General features: G+C 38.3%; 1 protein-coding gene across 1 annotated transcript in view; it reads left to right on the plus strand.

Annotated features, from left to right (window-relative positions):
* The first annotated feature begins 11851 nt into the window (after positions 1 to 11851).
* The window catches only part of PKP3 (plakophilin 3), a 41306-nt gene continuing 34082 nt past the window's right edge, over positions 11852 to 19075 (plus strand). Inside the window, exon 1 of the mRNA XM_032220647.1 lies at positions 11852 to 12483. Coding sequence (XP_032076538.1) covers positions 12258 to 12483 — 226 coding nt within the window. The 5' untranslated portion in view covers positions 11852 to 12257. The remainder of the gene's footprint in view (positions 12484 to 19075) is intronic.

Here is a 19075-nt window from a genome sequence, read left to right on the forward strand (position 1 = left end):
TTGTCTTTCCTCTTTCCCTTTCGCCTTTCCTATCCCTTCTTGCAATCCCTCAGTGCCCTGTTTTCTGCTGCAAAGGCCTCCTGCAGCCCTCTGCCAGTGAAAATGAAGCTCAGGGCCCTGTGTCTCCACCCCCAGGCCAGTTCCATTTTTGCTGGCAGAGGCACCACGAGCTGATCCCGAGGGCCAGATGTAAGTACCCTGTGGGCCAGATTCAGCCTGCAGGCCTTAAGTTTGACATCCCTGCTTTGGACAATACAGGGATTCTCTTGGAATGCCTAATAGCAAGCAATATTTCCTTTAAAAATGGTAATGGTGCACAATCTTTCCTTATACTGGGCAACTCCAAGAAAATATATTCACTGAGAGTGAATAGAGCAGTGTTTCTCAACCTTGGCGACTTTAAGTCCTGTGGACTTCAACTCCCAGAATCCCCCAGCCAGCTGTGCTGGCTGGGGGATTCTGAGAGTTGAAGTCCACAGGACTTAAAGTCGCCAAGATTGAGAAACACTGGAATAGAGGATTAAAGATTTTCTTATCAATACTAGGCTGTCTCATAAGAAAAAAATCATCTTTGGTGACAATGCTATTCTCTCTGTGTAAAACATTTTGAAAAGAAAAAAACAAGCAAAAGAGAAAAAAGCATAGCACAAAGTAAACAGAGAAGATTTACAAACATAAAATTAAGTAAACTGAGTATACATTATCAGAGTAATACTGCTTTAATTAACCAAATTGAAAACCCATTTTAAAACTGCAGATCATTGTCAAATTAAATAGTGGTATTAATAACCAAAACAGCACAAAGAGTAAACCTGAGTGAACAAATTACTTGTATTGAATCAATTTTAAAAAATCTATCCTTGTTTAACAAATAATTGAAAAATTAAATATTAAAATGTTTATATTAAAAGAAACCCATATTTTAGATGTGGTAACAGACTTATAATCCCCAAATGTCTTGTTGAATGTTAAATTCTATATCAGATTTCTTTTTCAGATATGAAATGTTAGACATCAAGGCATATTCCAATAACTACATTTGCAATTTCTGTACAGGAAGAATTTATGTGCTTTCCAATGAAGGACATAGAATATTCTAGCAGTTATAATATATTACATAGTGATAACATAGCGCATACAGTATAATACAGTACATAGTTATAATGGAATACATATAATACAGTACACGTAATACATATAATACAGTACATAGTTAATATGTAAAAAGCTAGATTTGTATATTAAAATATAGTACTATTTATGCTAGCATAGTTTTTATGGGCAGGGTTGACCATGTGATGATAAGCTTCAGTTTAACTTTCTGATGTCCTAATATTTATCCAATGTCTGTGGCTGATAACTTCAGAAGCAAAATGAGCTTTTTCATAGTGTCCCCCTTGGCAGCTGACAACTAAATGAGCAAGAATTGCCTGGGCTCTTGCATTTGTAACTGGCTAATCTGATTTCTGATTGATATTTCCAGCTGATCTGAATTCTAACTGGTCCATATTATAGGAATCCAAGAAAAATGATTGGTTCTTCAACCTAGGTAAAGTTCCAACTGGTCTATATTGAAGAAATGCCTAATCCGCCTTGTTTTAGAACAGTAGCCTAAAACAAGCCACTGCTTGGTGTTCTTTCAGGTGAATCTGCTCTAAATTAATTTTGATGTTAATTAAGGGCAGTTTAATTTTGGTATAGTGTTCCAGTCTTGATTGACCTTCAAATTACCTTCCTTATTGTTAAAATTGTTAAAAGTGTTTATGCATCTCATAAGCATCTGCACATGTTACTTTGACCTACTTGCAATTTTGAAAACATTCTATAAGTTAATGAACATTCTGCCAGGGAGATTAAGCAGACAATGCAATCCAACAATAAAAACAATAATGAAATTGCGCCCAAGACAAACTACATCCAGTAGGAAAGGTGATACTCTCTAAGAAAGTTACACAACTTGGAAAACTATTAGGGAAGCACAGCCTAAAACCATCTGCAAGCCAAGAAAAAATTCAAGAAATTATTCACTCATCCAAGGATGACAAAAATCCACTCTCATTAACAGCCATTTACCACATCCCCCGCAGTTGTGGACGGGTATATATTAGGGTCACAAAATGCAGTATTAATATGAATAAGAATATGAAAGGCATTGTTAGCTTGAAAAATTATGTGCTGCTTCATGATGGATACAAAACCCAATTTGAAAACATACAAGCACTGATAACTATGTCAAAGTATAATGTGCAACTGCATAAAGAAGCTATCAAGATACATAAACACTCAAACAACTTCAACGTGAAGGAAGACTGTTCAAATAAAGCCTAGATCCCAGCTTTACACTACATCAAGATTACAGTTATAAATAAAGGCTCCAAATCAATCCTTGGTCAGTTGCCTGTGAGTTGCTGAAAAGTACACCACAAAACAAAATCATTCTGCACTTTCCCATCTGCCAGTGAAATATTAGTGCACCAAAAAACTAGATGGCACCCTTTTGCCCTGGAAGCTTATAGCCGCTTGTAGTAGGAGTTAATAGGAAGATGGCAAGCTTAAAAGGGAAATTTAAAAGCCAATAATGCAATTCCACATATGTATGGTGATATAAAAGGGGGACAAGTGTGAGTTTTTATCCATGGATGAAAGAAATGTATTTGTCCAAACTCCTACATTTTCACAATTCCAAAAAGTCCAGATTGTCTATCTACAGAGAGTCCTCAACTTACAACAGTTCATTTAGTGACCATTCAGTTACAACAACACTGAAAAAAAAGGACATGACCATTTTTCACACATAAGACCTTTACAGCTCCCCCTGGTCATGTGACCAAAATTCTGATGCTTAGCAGCAACTGACTCGTATTTATGACGGTTACAGTGTCCTGGCATCATGTGATCACCTTTGGCAAACTTCTGACAATCAAATTCGATGGGACAGCCATATTCCCTTAACAATCGTGTTACTAACTTAACAATTGCAGTGATTTACTTAATTACTATAACAATAAAGGTCATACAATGGGGCAAAACCCACCTAACAAATTTTTCACTTAGCAACAGAATTTGGGGCCCAAGTGCAGTTGTAAGTCAAGGACTAACTGTATTTCAGGCATTTTTCAGCCACAAAAAAACTATCAGAAAGGGGTCACATTAAATTCTGAGACAGCACTGTAAATGTACTTTTCAGGAATATATAAGAAATGCATTTTCCTATTTGTTATCTGAGTTTGCTTTAAAGTAAGGCCATTTCATGCAAGATTACTTGCAAGGCTCATTGTATGTCAATACCTTTAGCTATATGGTGCAAGCAACTGAGGTGGCTGGAAGATTTTAGAAGCTTAAATCCAAAATACCTGCAGGTACCAGATTTGGGAATGGCTGCCCAGCTAATACACCTATTTTTTTGCTGCATGAGTACAATTTAGTTTAATAGAACAACTAGAAAGGAAAGACAGCAAGCAAAACTTGTATTGGAGATATGTGGATGATACACCATTTTTGTGATGCAGGTTTCAGTGACATGAAAACAAAAAGACAAGGAAAGATTCAAATGGTCTCATTCTAAATGTAAAAGTTAGCAAGTACGGTTTCTTTAATGGTTCAGGATACAAAAATAAATATGTGCAAAGTACCTCACTGTGATTTTTGCACCTAAGGTACTAGGTACACATTATGTCCAAAGATGCCCTTGATCTCATAGCCGGTCAATTTCAGATTTTTGACAAAATGAAAAGTGATAGGTAGATTTGAAGGGATTAAAGATCATGATTATCTCTAAAGGAGTACAAAGTGGATTTATCTGCTCAAGGTTAAAATAGATATGTGGTTATTTCTTCTTACACTTAATGGACTTTTGCTGACCAGGACTGAATGATGAGATTTCAAGGATCTGTTTATACATAAGAGATATGATATGGGATAAAGATATTATATTTTTTTTAAAAAATGATAAGTTGTTAAAATTGTTTACAATTGTTGTGACAAATGGTGGAGTCACTTCTTTTCCTTTGCTATACAGGTAGTCCTTGACTTACAACCACAACTGAACCCAAAATTTATGTTGGTAAATGAAACCTTTGTTAAATGAGTTTTGCCCCATTTTATGACTTTTCTTGCCACTGTTGTTAAGTGAATCATTGCAATTGTTAAATTAGTAAAATAAATGTTACGGGAATCTGGCTTCCCATTGACTTTGCTTGGCAGGTCGCAAAAGCTGATCACATGATTCCAGGACACTACAACTGTCACAAGTATTAACCAGTTGCCAAGCATTTGAATTTCGATCATGTGACCATGGGGATGCTGCAGTGGTCATGTGAAAAATGGTCATAAATCACTGTTTCAGTGCCACTGTAATTTTGAATGGTTACTAAATAAACGGTTGAAAATCTAGAACTACCTGTATTCTTATGCTTTCTTTCTTTTTAAAAATATTTTCCCTTTTTCTGCACTTTTTTCCTTTTATTCTTTTATTTTCTATAGGTTGTACTAGTTTGTAGTTTGTTTAACTATAATGCTTTATAAAAATCATTATTTGAAAGTGAATACACATTGAAGAATGAATGGAAGCAAAAGTCCATTCCTGCTTTTATCTGATGGCTCCTCCTGCTCCATTGTTTGCAACACATACAGTACACTCTTTGCATCTGATGCTTTTATTGGAGACTTTATCACATAGCCCAGAGTCACTTTATAGAGGAGATGGATATTACATAAAAATGTAATAAATAAATGAATAGCATAAAAAGAAACGGAGGTCGCAGATAGTTGTTAGAGATGAGGGGAAAGCTTTCTCACCATCTGCCCAACACTTCTTACATTGGGCAAATAATAAAATAAAAATAATAAATGTGAGATCAAACTACCATTTTTAAAGGAAATAACGAGGACAGGTTGTTCTGAAAGTAGCATCCCTGATTCTCAGTGAAATAGCACTAAAGAACAAGCATGGGGGAAAGACTGACAAGATCTATCTCATCTGAAAAGTCTCAATCTCCATTTAGGCTAGAAAAGATCAGTATAAGGAGTGGCAGAACTGGGGTGTCCTTGGAACATTCAAGAGTACCCTACCATTAGAAACGAAGAAGCAAGTACATTGAATCAGCACAAACAACACCTGGGACAGATTTTATCTTAAAAAGCTAGACTTGGAGCTGAACACATCGATGTCATGCATATTTTATGCTGTGGTCACCACAGGCTGACCCACTTCCCATTTTGGCAGACTTCCCACAAAGACAAAGTTTTCTGTGATGAATCATGAAAATGACCTCACACTGTTTTCCTGTATCAAGTCAACAGAGATGTCTTGGGTGGGATAACACTATTTGCACTTAGGCTGTTACAGATTAAAATACAATGTGTCATGTTGAAGACTGCTCTCCCGCCCTGCCCCCCCCTTACCACAAACCACCTAAGGTTTTCTAGGATTAGTATTTTAAGTGTGTACTGGTGTACTCGTGTGCCTCCTAATTAGTGGGATGCAGTCAATGTTATGTTGGGTTGAAACAGTCCCTAGATTTCCCATCTTCACATGGAAATAAGATTGATTTAGATTTCACTTCTGGGAGATTAGCCAAAATATACCAAAACTGACCAGGATTATGTTTTACCGTTAGCAAGGAATACTATGTAGGACATGGACATGGCCAAGGTTGATGACTTAATATGGATCTTCTCTATAGTAAATAACATTTTGTAAAAGCCTCAATGAATTGGTGTCACCTAGGCCAGTGGGTCTCAACCTTCCTAATGCCATAACCCTTTAATACAGTTCCTCATGTTGTGGTGACCCCCAACCACAAAATTATTTTATGTTTTCCGTATTTTTTCAAAAATATGTGTTTTCCTATGGTCTTAGGCGACTCCTGTGAAAGGGTTGTTTGACCCCCCCAAAGGGGTCCCGACCCACAGGTTGAGAACCACTGACCTAGGCTGTTATAGGAAATATGGAATCTATACCTTGTAGTATCTGTGTGTCACATTTCAGCGGATGGTAATGTTGGAAGAACTGGATATGAGTTTGAAGAAAATTGTGCAATCTTCTGAATGAAAGTGATCAAATTAGAGGCTAGGGTGTGATATTCGTTTAGGTGACATAAATGGGTGTCTGAAAATATGATGATAAGAGTATAGAGAATATGATTAAGTTATTCTGAGACCAAAAATAACTGGAAATGATGATATTTGGTCAGTAAGTATTTAGAAAAGTGTCTATTTAATATGTATACAGTATGTTGTTTAAATAAATGTTTCTGTATTTCTGTACATGAAAAAAGAATTATTTAAAAAGCATCACTATTTTCGTTTTTATCATGAAAGACTAATACAAAGATATAAGTATAATGAGAATTTTTCAGCATGGAACATATTATTATTTGTTAATAGTGGATTTTAGGGGAAAGGGACATGGAAGAAATGAAAGATGTGAAAAGAACAAACATGAAAAACACACTATTGCAAGAAGATAAAGTGTAAATCCTCTATCTAGAGTTCTAGATAAAAATAGAATCCTCTATTAAACTTGTAGTTTAATTTCCCAACAAAATGAATGGAAAGGATATGAAAGGAAGTATGATGTGAACACTATTTGGAGTAGACATTTATATTACAGAAATGTGTAGAATTATACTAAGTACCGGTATAAAAAAGAATGCCTGGGGAAATGATCATTCCTACAACATTCCTTGGGATAAAGTACAGATATGAAGATGGAGATGGCAATGACGATAGAGATAGAAAAATATAGCCACTAATGTGGGAGAGAATTAAAATATGCTGCAAAAAATAAGGGTGAGAAAAATATACTAAATAATGTCTAAAGAGACAAAATATGGTTGTAAAAATATAACCAAGGCAGGTTAAGGAAGGAGAGAAAATGAAGAACAATTTTGATATAAACAAAAATACTATATGATTAAATAATTTATATATTACTTAGAAAGTCTGTGAAGATAGCAAAGAGCCTCCAGCAGAGTGCATGTAATTAAAAATAAATGTGTGGCAATGCTAGTATAAGAATATTACAGTGTTATATGGCAAAAAATGTGATATGTTGAAGGGCGAGTTTGAAAGAAATACTATAAATGCTAAAACATATGAAAAAAACTGATGAAGAAGTCATAAATGTGAGAATGCTTTCAAATGGTAAGGCCACATAAGTGGACATTTTTCTGGAGAAATATTAAAATATAGTTATGGTTTGTTTATGGAATAGCTACATGACTTATTTAAGGCTTGAATTACAGGATGTTATGTACAAATATGGAACTGCAGTGTTCCTGCAGTGCTTGCAGTTTTTTTTTAACTGAATGAAGTAACATATATATGATGGAAGCATGTACAGAATGAAAATAAATAGAAAACCTTGTGAAAGATTCAACACAGAACAGCGAGTATGATGAAGATGTATAATGTCCTTGGTCATTTAGGATAAATAGATGATAGATAGATGATGATAGATAGATAGATAGATAGATAGATAGATAGATAGATAGATAGATAGATAGATAGATAGATAGGCAGGCAGGCAGGCAGGCAGGCAGGCAGGCAGGCAGGCAGGCAGACAGACAGACATGGATGGATGGAGATAAAGATAGAGATGATAGAGATATATAGAAAGAGAAACAGATATGAATTTTTGTTATTTGCAATTTATCTACCATCTCTATACAGGTAGATTTAAATGGTTTGCAGATATTAGTACATGGAACAATAATAAGTCATACAGGTTATATTCATTCATTAACTGAAATTCAAGTAGCATAGGTAATCTTATCTCCACAATCAGTCAAGAAGGAAGGAGAGATTTTCTGATAGTGAGAACAACCAACCAATGGATAGCTTGTCTTCAGAAGTTGTGTGAGATTCATCACCGGAAGCTTTCAAGAAGAGATTGGATTGCCATGTCAGAAATGGAGTAAGCAGGGTCTCCTGCTTGGGCAGGGGGCTGGAGAAGATGACCTTGAAGGTCCCTTCCAACTCTGTTAATCTGTAATCAATTCCTGAGTGCTTTCTATAAGTGGCTTTTTAAGAGATAGGATTTTTTAGAAATCTCTGGAAGGCCATGCAAATTAAGGCTATCCTCATTTCAAGGGGCAGCTTTCCATAGAAGGAGAATTCCCATGGAGAGTGCCTTCAAACATGTCTAGATAATCCATATCCTGCATAGTCATCTGCAAGTGCTAACAAACTTCTCCAAGGAACACTTGGGCTGACATCAATGGTGCATTACTAAGTGCATTATATGTAAGTGGCTGATCTCAAGTGGTTGGCTGAGAATGCAAATGATATGCCACAAATTTTAGACCCATTGCATAACGCAATGAAAAGTATGAATCTAAAAATTAATGTATCCAAGACTATGGTATTATGTTTGATTGAATATATTGAAGCAAGTTATACATAAACTTTTAATGTGTAAGAATATAAAAATGCAATTTTATTTACATTTTCAATATAGTACTGGGAAATGCTTTGTCCCAACGTCTGACTTAATTGCTGCACATTTTGGGCCTGTTTCCCACAACAAAGGGTCACTCCTTTTTAACAAAGTCATCTTCCTTTGGGAATGCTTTCTTATCCAAGAGGATGGTTCATACTTTAATCACAAAATGTTTAATAACCGGATACTCAATGTTGTGCTGTGCTGTGTGGAATTCATAAAGCTAAGCAGGGTTGGGTCTAGTTATTACTGTACTATCATCAAGGCTACATACCTCAAGAGTGTCTTTCGTCTGGACATCTGACAGCACTTCATAAATGCTAGCTAATTATTATTTGGCTAGAGACCATACAAAGGAAACAATATTATGAACATGGTACATATAATAATTATTGTTCCAGGTGGGCCGCAGGCTGGCATATTTGCAGAAATAATTGTTGTTTCAAGAATGAACCAAATTAGTAATATGAAAGAGGGGAGAGGATGGCTCATATCTACTACTGCAGTCAAATTTTATTACTGTAGTACTACTTGGAATATCATCAATCCTAAAATCTAACTGCATGGTTCCATCTCTTCTGAAGGTACATTCTTACAGCCATATCATTACAGACTGGAAATGTCTGAGCTACTTCAATATCATCTAACTGTTTCTTAATATGTAAATATCTTTCAGTGGATAGATATAACTTAATCAGACAGCAACAAGGTTGACGGAATGACATAGAGGTGGGTGTCAGGTATAGGACCAATTGCTGCATATAGAACATACTATTACTGTACAGAACAATAATTCTAGGTACCCATATAATAGCTAGAAACCAGCCTGAGAATTTATTTATTTTTTAATCCCAGAAAAAAGTAATGGCAATCCTCTTCCATATTATTGGTAAGGAAAGTCCCTATCCTCACATTTGACTTGGGGAAGTCTTGTTTGTGGGCAAGGTGCAAGGACTCTGTACAGCATATGCTGCTCAATCATGGGCTGTTTATGCATTTGTACTGCCTCTCAGTTAAGCCAATTGGAGACAAGCATAAAGGAACAGGTTGCAGAGTCCAGTAACAGGCAAAAGGTTACCAAGTGGAGGAAAAATTACTTGCCCAAAGAAACTCACAAACTTAAATGTGTGTAAGCAGCAGCATGTAAGGAAATAATTGATTGTGGTAGTATCATATGGTAGAAGTATCATATGAACAAAGGTGTGTAAGAGTGATGAAAGAAATGTCCTTCTGGGTTCAGCTCCAAGTGAGGAAAAAGACACTGGAGAAATGGAGGCTGCTTGAAAAGATGGTTTATTGTTGGACAGGGCCACATGGCTTGAGCCCGGAACAGAAAAGGTGATCACATGCTTCAATGTTGGTGGAGAAGAAGAGAAGGGCTGAGGGAGGGGCTTGCTAGGCTTTTTATAACCTGTTCAGTCCCACTATTCTGTTTCCTGTTCCTGTGTAAGAAATGTATTCTGATTGGTTGTCAGACTCCCATGGGGCCATGCAGGGGAAACTCTCTAGGCTGTGTTTTGAATCCAGGTATGGTTGAGTTCTCAGATGCCATGTGGCCAGTTGGGTAAAGGGCCACTATCATGCTTTAATGCCACCCCCCCTGCAGCTGAAGTGGAGAAGTCTTTATTATGTAAAGTAGACTAGCTTGGCCTTCTTTTTGTGATGTATTTATTTTATTTTCATTTTCATACACTCACATGTATACACCATACAGTATTAAACAATAATTGCATCAATTCCTCTTGTCAACAATGCCCCAGAAAATAAAAGCCCAATATACCTCTTCCATTCTCCATACACCTCTTTCTTCCACCACCCTCCAACTTTCTATCTTCCCTCCATCATCCCCCTCTACCCTACTTCCCCTCGCCCTCTACCACTCCTCTCTCCAGATCTGCTCCCCCTTCCTTTTTGCCTTCCCCCCCACCCTCTCTCCCATCCCTCTCTACCCATCTTTCTTCTTCCCTACTCCTCCTCCCCTTGGTGTATTTCCACTATATGTTAATGTACTTGGCTTATCCTATTTTTAAAGAAAAATTAAAGAAAAAAAAGTATACATGTGAAGTCACATTGCATTGAGATCTAACACATCGTGTCTAGCCTAAGATATATCCCTCCCTCCCTCCCCCACTCTCCCCCCCCCCCCGACTTCTCAGAACCCATACACGGTATAGATTTTTAACAAACACAGTCTAAAATCTATTGAGAAAAAAGAAATAAAGAAATTAATAACATCTCTACATTGATCTAGCTTGGCCTTCTTAATGGCCCATTGACAAAGTGGAGATGGGCAGGAAGCTACAGGCAGCTATTCTGTCTTTTAAAATATGTTTCTTTCTTTTCACATCCAGAGAAATATTCTGCCTTTTCAATATTTCCTAGGATATTTCATTTTTCTGGGAGAGGGCTGGATGATAACTTCCCACAAGAGAGAGTAGGTGGGGGGGGAGAGAATGATTAGGTTTTGCCAGATAAGCAGGGTGGGCAATGACACGAGGGCTGTCCCCACAGATATGTGAAATTCTCTCTGCTTCTTCTGAAACCGGGAAAGTTTAAATGGTTGTACACACCCTCCAAAGAAAACGAAAACACAGCCGAGGGATACACGTGGGAAGTTGGGAACGCCTTGGAGGAAGTTTCCAAGCCAGCTGCTGCCACCACTCTGATCTCTCCCTTCTTAACTCCCACCAGATACTTTTGCAAAAGGGAAAAGACTGCTGATGAAAAGAAATAATAATAAGACGCTCTCCTAACCCTCCCTGCTTTTGCTCCCCTTGAAACTTCTTTGAAGTCCAGTTGTCGGAAGCGTCGCGCGTCCCTAATAATTGCCGATCGTGTTGTGCATGCTCCGCAAGGCGGAGGCGCCTCCCGGGCTTCTGGGTGGGGAAAAGAGAGACAACAGCGCGGGGACTTTGACCTGCCTCGGCTGGAGCGCCAGTCTTCTTCGCTCGACGTGTACTTTTATTTTGTTGGGCGCAAAAAACAAAACACAAACCGGGCTCGGCCGAGGCGGGACAGCCGCGCGCCTTCCCCCTCCTTGCTTTCTTCCCGGCCTTTCCGCCCCAGGGAGTCCAGGCAGTTTCCCTAGCCAGACCACAGCGATTTGCAACTTTTGCTTCCATTACAGAGAAGGAGGAAAGGAGATGGTACCCCACTCCACCCACACACCCCTCAAGCCCCGGAGGCCTCGCCGCACCCAGAACCGCTTCTGCTGGTTTGCGGAGGCTGATGAGGGCCAGGGCAGGGCCGGCGGTTGCATCGCGGGCACCCTTGGGATTCTGTCGGAAATCTCGCAACTTGCCAAACGTTTCACCTGCTTTTTTAAGGTGGAACCGGCCGGCCTGCTCTGCCTTAAAGCCCGCCTTCCTTACAGGCGTCAGTTGCTAGAGAAAGGGGTGTGACCCCGTAGGTGTGTTACAAGTAAAGGGGGGGGAGGACTGGGCAAAGAGAGTCCCAGGAGACCAAAACAAGGCTGGCGGGGAAGACGAGCATGGCGCGGGACCGGGGAGGTTGGAGGAGTTCTGTGCTTGTGCGCCCGCCCGCCCGCGCCCCGAGTGGAACAACTTTCTTGAGCTGAGGAACCGAAGTTAGAGAGGAAGGGCCTGCCGGAGGCCACCTATAGACAAGTTCGCGCCTTTTCGGAGTGTGGAACTGGCCCGCTCGGGCTCAAGAGAAGAACAGCCGCAGAGTTGTCGGAACTTCCCCCCCCCTTCCCCCGCCCGAGCAATTTCTTGCTGGGTCCAAGGAGGCCTCGGGCAGAAAAAAAAGAGCCGGGGCCCGTTTGAATGTCCCCCTTTGCTAGGCTGCTACCACCATGCATGAAAATAATTTCTTCTTGTCGGCTCTGCAGCCGGAGAACGGCGTGTGCTCCTTGGCGCTGCCCTCGGACCAGCAGCTCGACAGGAAGCGCAAGGAGGTGCCGGACGCCGAGCTGCTCAAGAACGCCCGCGTGCAGGAGCAAGTCCGGATGCGGATGCTGCAGAAGAGCCACACGACCCCCAGGAGTAACGGAGTCTTCTCGGACTACGCCGAGTTGAAAGGTAGGCTCTGAGGTGAGGGACTGCGGGTATGTGGGGGTGGGTGGGTGGGTTGAGATGACCTGAGGGCCTTCGGGCAAAGAGGGTGGAGGCGTCCATTCTAGGAGGCTATAAGGGGACTTGAGTGGGTTGAGCAGGCCGTTTAACAACAGCCATTCCCCGCGAATGCTTTGCGGAGTAACAGTTCTCTCTCCCTAGTTCCCAGGGTAAAAAAACAAGCAAACCGTGGCTTGCCAAAAGCCACCCAGTGATTGCGTGAGAGGTGAACTGGGATGCCTCTTGGCTTAGAACTTCTTATAACTCTAATAAGCGTCTAGGCTTAGAATAAAAAAAAAGACGCTTTTTATTGCACCCAATTCCGATTGTTCAGTGAATTCTCCTAAATTTCTTCTGCAACGTTGCATTTATAAAAGGCCTGGACTTTGGGGGGTGGAGGTGGGGGAGGCTGACTTTGGATGAGTTAGTTCAAGAATGCTGATGCAAATATTGCTTCCAGAAATATGTTGGGTTGGGTGTGTGGCCTTGACTGCAGCAGTGTAACCAGTTGAAGCTGCTTTGAAATCCATGAAACGGTGATTAGCTGTGTTATTAGAAGTGCTTTCGTTAAAAAAAACCTTATTTTTCCAATTGCAGTTTTAAGTTAATGGAAAGTGACGGGAAATCCATGTGTTGTGTTCCATTTCTAGCCTTCTGTTTATCTCAAATCTATCAGAGATTTGTCAGTCAAAAGGAAGGTTGCATGAGAGAAAAGTTTTGCCTTTCATTAATTTGGTTTTGCATTAATTTGGTCTTCAAAGTAGCTACACCAGCCTATGTTGCATTGCTGATTCCCAGTTTTGTAAGAGACAGCCTTTAGGTTTTAGATAACTAGAATACCCCTTCATTCCCCTTCCTTTCCAGAAAAGAATGACATAAACTGAAGACATTCAAACTATAACTATTCTTCTTAAACCAATTCAGGAATATTATATTCCATACTGTTCTTTTTTGAATCTCATCTCCAACACTTATCTAAAGCTTATCTAATGGTGAAAAAAGTAGAAGGAATTTGTTAATTGTTTATTGATACAATATTGTAGTTATTCAAAATTTTACATAATACAGAACCATTATCAGGATAATACTTTCTTAGGAGTTGGTGTCACTCAATTACTGTAAATACAGTTGAGTTATAGTAAAAAGGTTTAAGACTGAACATAGTGAGATAAACAAGATGGGAAGTTTGATCCCAGGCATGTTTACTTGGAGATTATGTCCCACTGGATTTATTACGTGTAAATGTGTGTCTGAGTTATTGAAAACAGTGCAAGTAATTCAATAGCTGAGCAGAGTAAGATTTGAATTTGCCTTCCCCTTTTATTTCAACTACACATTTTTCAATGTGAATCAGGAGTTTATTTCTCACTAATTAACAAATGTCTTGTTAGAAAAGCCTTCTTGTCAGAGTCATTATGTCTTTCATAGTTGCATCACTGGCAAAAAAAAAATCAATTTAGTGTCATTTTCACAACCCCAGGATCTCTGGAAAGTTGTATCAGTTGGATGTCTGCCAATACAGGAACTAATAAAAGCATTGAGCAGAATTATAGTTTTGAACTTCACATTTTTGAGATGGCATCTGTTACAATTATACTGCCTCTAATTACTAGGCTTTTGCTCTGTTACATTTGAAAAACTGACTAGCATTTAAAAGAAATCCATTTTGTTTCCTTTTAAGATGGCGTCTGAGATGTTTTGGTTGCATTTCTGTTCATTATTTTTCATGTTTTGTATTGGGAGTTTGAGACAAACTCCCAAATTAGGAGAGGTGGTATAAAAATTTATTAATTAAATTCATATGTATATAAAGTAAGCCACCAAAGCTAGTCAGACTTCATATTGTACTTTCTGGCTCGGGAGGTTTGGCTTGAAAGTTTCTTCCTGTAATCTTTTAAGAGAACACCTTAGCTGTTCTGACATAATTGATGTTGGGAAGAAAGTTTCATAAATTATTTAATTTATCACGGTTGTTTAGCTTGTTACATACAATTTCAGTAGAAAGTCTGGATAAAAGTTGCCATATCTAATTCTTTATCAGGAAATTATATATTATCTGATAAATTCAAGTCAATATGACAATTTGCTCTTCTCTAGTCTTAGCTCTGCTGCAGAGAAGGTAAGTGGAGAAGTCTGGTTGAGACTTTGGTGTGAGTTGTTGCTGAAACAGTGGTTTCTTAACATAGCCAATTTGAACTCTCCTTGACACTGTTTATCAACTCATTGTTTCTTCATGAGTTCTCTGAAGTTCTTTTGAATTTCTGTATTAAAAAGCTTTGTGATTGCTATCTTAATTTATGTCTTCATAACATTCTGAGATTACTGAATAGTAGTAGATTCATTACAGAGGATTATGCTAACTAAATTTTCTTTGAACTGTACTCTGATTAATGCTTCAGAAGTGGGTAAACCACTTTTGAAGATACCAGGACCTTGCTTTTTGTGTCTGTTTATGTTTTGATATATCAGTCTGATATAATCATAGACTAACCCCATATCCTGTCCTGGTGTCTATCCTGCATGTATTACAGTGTTGTTATATATCCAATAGAAAGATAGGATTTATACAAAGTCATTATTAAATAACATGGGGATCTTAAATTGGATTGAAATAGGAATTATCCACAGTTATAAAAAAATCAAGTAACTATTTCTAATCAGATTATTCAGGAATTATTATTATTAATAATAATTATTATTCAGGATGTATTCCAGGATGAAGGACCCCTCACTCTTTAGTTATTGATGAGCACCAATACTGAGCTAGCAGGATCATTATTTGCAGGAAGCTGGAATTTGTATTTCTAGAAAGCCACATATTTCCCACTGACAACCTATTTAACTTCTTCCTGCATCAGAATTATGCAGACTTCAATATATATTTCTTTTTCCCCATAAAATGCAAGGCATACATAGATAGGTTTCCTATTGTGGTACAGACCTGGTACAGGTTCAGCCCTGGCTGCTTCTAAAACATGTTTATCTTTAATGTAGGATAGACAGGTATCCTATGGGGTCTAAATTGTTTTGTCTGATAGGGAATCGTTCCTAGATCAACAGTAGTTGGGAGACTGGGCTGAGACTTTTCAAAATGAGCCTTACCGTTGACAGAAAGGATGGTGCTCAAACATGTCATACTGCAGTTCTCCCTCCAGAAATCTTAAAACTTTTATCATTGCTGGCCATTGGTCATGCTCAATCATTAGTCCAACATATCTGCAAAATACTAGATTGCCTGCAGATGTTACATAGAGAATACTAGCACAGTAAAGACACTGGAGGACCAATTTGTTTCTCTTAATTTTTGACAGAGTTGTCTGTAGATGTTCTCAATCATGGTTGTCCCAAAAGTGCTTTTCAAAAGACAGTTGGACTTTCTTATTTTTTTTTCTGGAAAACATTTCAGTTCTCATCCAAGAAATTTCTTCAGTTCTGACTGAATTATGGGGAATGGATCGATTTATATGCTTTGCAATCATCTGGTTATTAGCACTCTGAAGGTTGGCAGTTAGCTCTGTGAGAGTCACTGAGGCCACTTGTGGGTTTATCTGTGTCCTCAAGGTGACCTGAATCAGAGTGCAAAAGGTTGTGGAACCTTCTTGGGACTCCATCCAGAGTTGGGGGAGTTGAATTTTATAGGTGTGTTCAATAATGAGAAATGCTGCATCGTAGAAATATTGTCAGACCATGGTGTCACAATGGCTTAGAGATACTTTTGGCTCACAGGTCACATGCTGCAACTCCCCCTCCAATCCCACTTTAAGGAACATTTCCATTCTAAGGACATTTGTTATGAAAGACTTCCTCTAACTAAATATGGATTCATACTATACTATATCAGCAGGCTCATATAATAAGATTACACGAAAATCTCTCTCAGTTTGGGGGTAGGTGTAGATCTGGATAAAAGGACTCAGTATTATTAACTGTTTTCTGGTTTGAATACATGTCCTCCAGTGACTGATAAGAGGTCTTTCGCCTTCAAATACAGGGGTGAGATAATAGTGTCTTTAAAGAGCTTTTGAAATGCTTACATTTAAGTCCTTCAGGGAAAAAAACAAAGAATTTCCTGTTTGTTCTCTGTTTTCAGTAGATATAGAGCTGGGGAAGGGGGGTGTTTCAACCACAGCATGCAGCATAGTTGGTTTAGGGAAATGTCTTCCTCCTGCTATTCTGTCCTCTTTGCCCCACAACCACATTTGAAAAAATTGTGATGATAGCATACAGAATTGATTTTAATTCTTTAAGAGGAAGCATCTCAAGTATGATATACTTGCCTCTGGAAAGAGAGGAAGCTGGACGTTGTATACATCTTCTGTCCTGTGGAAGTGATGGAACAAGTGAGAGAAGACAAGGGAAGACAGGCAGAAACTGCCACAAAGAAAATGGGAATCAGATTCTGAATAACACTGTTGAGAAGATGTCCTATATATTCTTATAGTAACTATATTTTATAACCTTGTGTGTCACCAATCATCTTTAGTTTCTTGCCTTGCCAAAACTGAACTGGGGAATCCCTTTATGTATATGCTTTGAGGATGGATTGCAATCCTTCTCCAGTCATCAGCCTTGACTCAACTGATGTTTTGTTGATATATTTTCCTTTCATTTTTCTTTTTAAATCTGTTTTTTAAAGTACCTGTTTTTTTCCCCTGCTGTTTGGCTTTTGATGCAGTAGATCTCAGGGAGGAAAATGTTCTCTGTTTTGAAGCTTAGGTCTGAAAGATTATAATAAAATGGTTTTCATAGTGAAATTGTTGTGTGCTTTAAACATAGGCTTCTGCAAAGTCTTTTCAGAAAGATAGAATAGTCCAGTTGCAAAATAATACCAGTTTAATTGTTTAAGACAAGAGTGTAATTTCCAGTTCTCCAGCTGATCATGGACACTGAATTTTGCCTTTGTGGCCTTCACTACTCTCACTGTTACTGAAGAGTAACAACATATTTTTCTATCATTCGTGCACAGAAAGCTTAAGCAAATGGAAGTGTAAGGCCAAAAATAGCTTTCCTGAATCTTCTTCCCCATTCAATCCATGTTACCACTTGGTCACCCCAAAATATAAGAAGTGATACTTGGCCACTAAAAGGGTGCCCTGACTTGATTCAGTAGAAGTGATTGGCACAAGATCCACAACAAGATCACAATTAGATCCAAGAAGAAGAGAGCTAGAATGAAAGTTGATGGCTCATGTGGCTCCTTTTGTAATTACCACAGAAGAAGACTACCCTAAATATAAAATGACCTCCCAAAAGAAATATAATAATATAAATATAAGAGAAAAAATCAATTTATGATTTCCTCTTCAGATTCCACCCCCACCAATAAATGTGTGTACATGTCACACATCTGTGGATATATTATGTATATGGACTGACTGAACAAATAAATAAACCTGCTAAAAAACCCATTTCCGAAAGGATAGAATCACAATAAAAACAATTACTGATTAAAATTAGTAAAATATAGTAACTCATTTGTTAAATAGTTTGATTCCTCATTGTAGGTACTGTCCATTCTCTCTCACACACAAGTCACAGAAAAATAGAGGATGAATACAGATGAAACACAGGGCAGAGATAAATGGATAGAGAAGGGAAGAAAAGGGGTTGAATATATTAGTCAAGCTGGTTGCCTATTGTAAGGCTAATTATCAAAGGCATTCTTGATTTTCAGTAGCAACATTTGCACCTCCTGCCCATTCCTTTATTCTCAGCAGTTTTCATCTCTGAAAACAAAGTAGACCATCTCCATTCATAGATGATTATAGGAGAATTGGAATAAGATGCAGGGGATTCAGCCATAAAGATCCAAAGTAATAGAATTGGGGTGCATGCATGCATGCCTGAGCATACTACCACCTGGACATTTGTAAATTATTTTTTGCTTCATTTACCATCTGTAGATTAAACATTTTTTTCTGATGAAATCTGTGTACAAAAGGGTTTTTTTTGTTCTTCCATGTCTGTTTCTCAGAGATTGCCTCGACAAAGTCCCTGAAGTTTTCTTGGCAAGATTTTTTTAGAAGTGGTTTGCCTTTGCTTCCTTCCCAGGGTTGAGAGGTCACCCAACTGGCTTCAATGCCAAGGCAGGACTAGAACTCACCATCTCCCTGTTTGTAGCCTGATGCCTTAACCAATACACTAAACTGGCTCATACAAAAGTATACACCTTGCCAATTCTTTGTAAAAGACAAGAATGCCCAACAAACATTATTTTCTTGCACCAAAAGGTCAATTATATTAATGAAGCTTTACATTACTTTTATTGTTGTTGTTTTTAAAAAAATAAAATGTTTGGAGGCTTACTTGGGATTAGTTTATCCCCAAAATGGGTCAGGCAAAAAACAATGTTCTACCCAAAATTTCCAAGATTGCTAACAAGGTAGTAGAATGAGTGAGAATTTGGGGGGGGGGGGGGAGGAAAGCTTGATCAAATTTATTCTGGTACATTCAACAGGGACATAATTTACACAAATTATTTATTTTTATTACTTGTAAAATGTACATTCCACACTTTTCATTTGTGAACGCATAAAGAAGGCAAGACATTTTGAAGAAA

This window comes from Thamnophis elegans, chromosome 1, assembly GCF_009769535.1.
Source record: "Thamnophis elegans isolate rThaEle1 chromosome 1, rThaEle1.pri, whole genome shotgun sequence".
NCBI classification, from domain to species: domain Eukaryota; kingdom Metazoa; phylum Chordata; class Lepidosauria; order Squamata; family Colubridae; genus Thamnophis; species Thamnophis elegans.